Here is a 6,071-nt window from a genome sequence, read left to right on the forward strand (position 1 = left end):
GTGATTTCTAAACAACTCTTTCTGGTAATTTTTCTAGAAAGTGGAGTAGGAAGAATCTAGTGGTAGCTGGGGAGAAAAATTATGTCAAGAGAATTTTTATTTTGTTTTGTTTGATTATTTCAGATGATGTGAGTTGTAACAGCCTTTTTTGGTTTGTTTTTTGGTTTTCGATGACAGAAATTATCCCAAAAAAGACAGAAAAATAATATAGGAAAATAAGAGGACAAAAACAGGACAGATATTTGATTAGGCAAAATGTTGAGATCCAATGAACAACTGACAGGTTTTTGCCTTGGTAGAATAAAGAATTCATCCTTTGTTTCAGAAGGGATGGAGAATATGAGTACAGATGCAGCTGGCCTGGTAGATTTGGTGACGGGAGGAAAAAGAGGTTCTCTTCCAAATATATTTTTATTTTATCAGTGAAGAGCAAAGCAATATTTTGAGAGGGAACAATGGAAACAGGATGTTGGATAATTGACGACAGAAGTAAAATGGTCACCTTGGAAAGTGGGAGAATATATTGATGAGGGAAACTGAGTAGAACTTTCAGCTAGTGTTGAAGACTCATTTAAGATTTATGCCATCCATGTAACCAGTCAGTGTGGTATGTGTTTTTCCCTAGCCATATTTAACTGTTTGGGTGCAAGTACAAGAATGGCAGAGATTAAGATTTAACCATGGTTGGGGTTTTATCAGAACACAAGAGTGGAAGAGAGAGGCAAGGGAGTTAAAAGTACACTTAAAGAAGTGATAGTAGTGGACAATGGAATCTAAGCTGGGAAAGTAAGGTGCTGAAAACATAAGGCATGATTAATGCTGAAAAGGTGATAAGGGTCATTGGATTGGAAATCATGTTGGAATTAAAGAACTGGAGGTTTGGAAATATTAAAAGGGGCAATCGACAAGGTAAGAAGCAAGGGTCAGAAGTTGGGATAATTGAAACTGAGATTTGAAGTTGGTCTATTTATTGCCGATAGCAAAGTCTAGAGTCTGACTGTGGGGATTAATGTCTGTAATGAGATGAGGACAAAACTAATGGAGGTAATGAGGTCAAAGAGCTGATGCCAGGATTTCAATGGATAGTTTTTGTGAATATTTAAATCATCAAGAATGTTAACAAGAGTAGTCACAGGGAGCAAGACAGTAATCCAGGCGCTAAGAAACCTCAATGAAAAAGGAAAGTGAGTGAAAGGGGAGTAGTTGATTACAACAAGGATATTAGTGGATAATACAACCTGATGGCTTGTGTTCCCCTCTTATGAGGATGAAATACATACATATACTTCCATTTACAGATGGGTTCCTCCATTACTGGAAACAGAAGTTCACTTCAGATCTGCCCCACAAATCTTTCTAGCTACAAATTTACTTGTCCCAGATAGTTTTACCTGTTATTTTGGGAATGTAAAGAAGTTGCTTGGTTCCTTATTTTAAATTTATGAGTGAGTTTTAAGTTGCTATTCATGAAATGCAAAGATTAATTGCACTTGAATAGATACGTGAGGATATTTGATGTTGCTGTATGGTTTTGCTTACGCAGATCTATTTTGCACAATAGATTTACCAGGGACTTGAAGCTCCCTGCTGTCCTGCACTTGTGTTGTATGATATGGAAACACTCTTTCATGGTGAACTTTTATGAATATGGTAAAGTATTTTAAATATACTTGTTTGGGAGGTATGATAAAACAGCATAGCTAAAGTTTCACCTATAATTTTGATAAATAGTTTTCAGTCTGATTTGGGAACCTGATGCAATCCTAATGTGGAAGATAATTTCATTAATAAATGAGGTTAACATTATTTTGGCTACAGATTTCAAGTTTTGCTTAACAAAATAATTGTCATAATTCATTCATTATAATTTTGATATAAGTGGAGTTATACAAGTCTCCTTTTACTAAGCACAATTATTTTGAGATTCTTCCCATGTTGTAGCTAACATAACTAGATAATTTCTTTTTTTCTTTTTTTTGAGGAAGATTAGCCCTGAGCTAACTGCTGCCAATCCTCCTCTTTTCGCTGAGGAATTATGGCCCTGAGCTAACATCCATGCCCATCTTCCTCTACTTTATACGTGGGATGCCTAGCACAGCATGGCTTTTATCAAGCGGCGCCATGTCCGCACCCAGGATCCGAACCAGCGAACCCCGGGCCACCAAAGCAGAACGTGCTCACTTAACCGCTGCGCCACCGGGCTGGCCCCCTAGGTCATTTCTTTTTTTAAGTAATTCTTCTTTTATTTATGGTTTTATTTTTTAAATTTTATTTAATTTTTAATTTTTTATTTTTACAAACAATTGATATAATGTAATATTCACAGTACTATAAAACTGTGAGAAAACTATATGTGAATATCAATTTATTGATTTCATAGTTGATAAAAGATATAAAATATTGAGGAACTCAAGCAGAAAGTCATTGAAAAATGTTTATAAGCATTAGGCATTTACAGATCTTGTGGAATCAAGGTTATACATACTCGATAGGACACTCATTATGACTTCCAATTGATGTTAAAATGACAGAGAGAAATAGCCAAGGAAGTAGTTCATAGGAAACTGTCTAAATTTCTTCCTGTGAATCTTCTTCTACGTTTGTGGTCATCCTTATTACTCTGTGTAGAGGAGTCTTAACAGAATCGTAGTTCCATCCCTTCCTGAGAAACAACTTCTCAAGGATGTCTGGCATCCTGTAGCCCTTGCTTACAATGAAATCTTTAAAGGCAATTGTTCCATAAAGATCTTCAAGAATGTCCGGTTGAGGAGCCTTCCTTCGAAAATCCTCTTCGGGGTCAATCAAAGGTTCATCATTTATTAGCTTTTTCCACAACTTGGGCTTCAGGTACCATGCTCCATACCTCATCTTCACCCGATTGACTTTATAAGGATCGTGTGGTTTCTGGAGTTTCCACGCCCAGTTTATTTCATCCGTGGAGAATTTGATCTCCTTCATTTTCTCCATCGTCAGGCTGTACTTTAGCTTTGAAGAAAGCATGTTTATTTTCTTTATGTGGCCCGTATCATAGGTTGGTTTGTACTGAAAGTCAACCTTACACAGATTCATGATGAACTCTTCATCAATGCCAACGTCTCCAAAAGTCGCAATCCATTTGCAGAATTTACGAATTCCTCTCGGTGCTCTTCTAAGAGAGGGAGGCTCTGGGGGCAAATCCGTTGTGCTTGACTTTTCTTCATGAAGCAAATTGTCTGGATGTGACACGGGAGTCTTCTTGGGAAGGTCCAGGTAGGCTCTGGCACGACATTTTCCACTAAGCTTTGTGGGGGGCTTCGTTCTTTTCCTGGTGCCCTGACAATAAGCCCAGGTGTCCGCCAGCTTCCTGTCAGGATCGAGCACTTCCAGCACCTTTAATAAGAGGTCTGCAGGTAGATCTTCCTCCAGACTCGGGTAATGAGCCAAGGGATGCTGGGTCAGGCGGGCTTCGATGTCCTCTACGAATGCCTTCCGTGCTAGCTGGGCTGATGAGAGCGTGGAAAACTGGACTGCTTCCTTGGGTGGCTTTTTCTCACTTTTTGGAGGGGCGGGTTGGGGAACTCTGTGAGCAATCACGGGAAGAAAACCCTCCTTACGGCCGCGAATGATTATGTCTTCGCAAGGTGGACAGCCCCTCCTGAAGTCGTCCAGCCCCTCTTTCACAAATACCCACCGCCGGCCGTCCAGGGAGGTGGGGAACTTCAGAAGCCTGTTCTTGTGCTTTGCCAAACACTTGGAAGGTAACCTGTCTTTGTACCAGGGCTTGCAGTGCATGCCCAGGGGCATCGGTTCCAGCGGCCCCGGCGCCAACAGCCACTTCTTGTCCGCCATGGTACCCCTGGCCTCTGGGCGACCACTAGCTTCAGTAGTTTGTTTTCCCCGACTGCTCCGGTCGCTAGGAGACTGTAGCCAGGTGCAGCCGAATTCTTCCTGGAGGCGCGTCAACGCAGGTGCCCCTGCGCCGCCCACATTCTCCCAGGGATAGGCTGCAAAGGCGCATTCCTTTTTGTTGTAGAGTGGTATTCCACTGTATGAACATACCACAATTTATTTATCCATTCGCCTTTTGGTGGACATTTAGGTTGTTTCCAGTTTGAGACTATTACAGATAAAGCTGCCAGAAATATTTGCGTTCACGTCTTTGTGCGTATACTTTCATTTCTCTTGGGCAAACTTTAGCTACGAGTACAATGGAACAGTGGGATCCTCTGTTGATTACTTCACATTTTACAATGTCTTGAAATTAGACTGTATTACTCCTCCAACTTTCTTCTTTTACAAAGTTGTTTTGACTGTTGTATGTTCTTTGAATTTCTACAGGAATTTTAGAAGCAGTTTGCCAATGTCTCCAAAAAAATCCTGTTGGGATTTTGATTAGGATTCTGTGGAATCTATAAATCAGTTTTGAGATAATTGGTATCTTGACAATATTGAGTTTCCTGACCCATGAAAAAGGTTGCTCTCTCCATTTATGCATGTGTTCTTTCCTTTATCTCAGCAATATTTTGTAGTTGTCAGTGTATAGGTCTTTCACATCTTTTTTTCGCTAGATTTTCCCTAAATATTTCATGGTTTTGATACTATTGTGAGTAGTATTGTACTTTTTAATTGCCATGTTCGTTGTTAATATATAGAAATATAATTGATTTTGTATATTGATGTCATATCATGCAACTTTTGTAAATTCACTTATTATTTCTAGTAGCTTTTTTCTAGAGTCTGTTGAATTTTCTACATAGATATTCTTGCCATCTGTTAATAAAGACAGTTTCACTTCTTCCTTTCCCGTTGGAATAACTCTTTTTCCTGGCCTTATTACGCTGGCTGGAACCTACTTACATTGAACAGAAGTGATGAGAGTGGAAATTTGTCTTGTTTCTGATCTTAGAGGAGAAGCCATTAAGTATGATGGTAGCTTTAGGTTTTTTGTACATACTTTTTTCAGTTTAAATTTCCCTTTTATTCCAACTGTTCTGAAGCTTTATGACAAATGCTTCCTGTCAGTTACTTATATTGTGTCAAATGTTTTTTCTGAACTCATTGAGATGTTCATATGGCTCTTACTTTTTAGTTTGTTAAAAAAAAAATACATTACATTGATTGATTTCCAAGTGGTAAAATTACTTCACATTCCTCAGATAAACCCCACTTGGTCATGATGTGTTATGCTTTGTATATATTGTTAGCTTAGGTTTTCTAAAATATTCCACAAATATATTTGCATCTATGTTTATGGGCAATATATGGTGTCTCTTTTTCTTTAACGCCTTTGTCTAACTTTATTATCAGGGTAATCCTGGCTTCAAAGATTGATTTGGGAAGTATTCCATCCTCCTCATTTTTTGGAACTTATGTATAGGATTGGTATTGTTTCTTAAATATTTTACAGAAGTCACCAGTGAATCCATCTAGGCCTGAAATTTTCTTTGTGGGAAGATTGTTTTTTAACTGCAAATTCAATTTCTTTAATAGATAAATGCATATTCAGGTTATCTAGTTTTTTCTTGAATGAGTTTGGTTTGTTTGTGTATTTCAAGTAATATGTCTATTTTATCTATGTTGTCAAAATTATTGCCATAAAGTGTCCATACTATTTCCTTGTTATCCTTTAAATATCTGTGGAATCTGTAGTAATGTCACCTCTTCCATTATTGATTTTTAGGTGGTTCATTTCCTCGTCTCAGGTAGCTTCCTTACAAGCATGACCTGATCCATAATCAGCTAAACACTTGGGATGGGGGTGGGCTCTGAAAGTTTCTGGAGTTCTCTCGCTGCGTGAAATTCTCCTCTCTTGTCTTGAGAACACTACCCACCTTGTTCTCCCAAGTGTCTTAGCTTCATCTCCTAAATTTAGAGTGACTGTTCCTCTCTGCCTGGATTCCCCCTCCCTGAGCCATGGTCTGGAAATTCAGTAAGTAGTCTGGGGCAGTCATAGGGCTCATCTCATTTGTTTCCTATCCCTTAGGGATCAACCTCTGCTGTCCGATGTCTTACAAACTGTTGTCTTATATTTTCTCCTTTTTTCCCCAGTTGTTTCAGAGAGTAAATCTGGTCCCTTTTTCTATATCTTGGCC

At 38.8% G+C, this 6,071-nt stretch overlaps 1 protein-coding gene across 1 annotated transcript; it reads right to left on the minus strand.

Annotated features, from left to right (window-relative positions):
* Positions 1–2,354: 2,354 nt before the first annotated feature.
* Positions 2,355–3,878, minus strand: LOC100147227 (protein FAM47E). The gene has a single exon (XM_001917637.6). The coding sequence runs from the start codon at positions 3,826–3,828 to the stop codon at positions 2,569–2,571; it is 1,260 nt and encodes a 419-aa protein (XP_001917672.2). The 5' UTR covers positions 3,829–3,878; the 3' UTR covers positions 2,355–2,568.
* Positions 3,879–6,071: the final 2,193 nt, after the last annotated feature.

The sequence above is a fragment of the Equus caballus genome, chromosome X (genome assembly GCF_041296265.1).
Source record: "Equus caballus isolate H_3958 breed thoroughbred chromosome X, TB-T2T, whole genome shotgun sequence".
In the NCBI taxonomy this organism is placed as follows: Eukaryota; Metazoa; Chordata; class Mammalia; order Perissodactyla; family Equidae; genus Equus; species Equus caballus.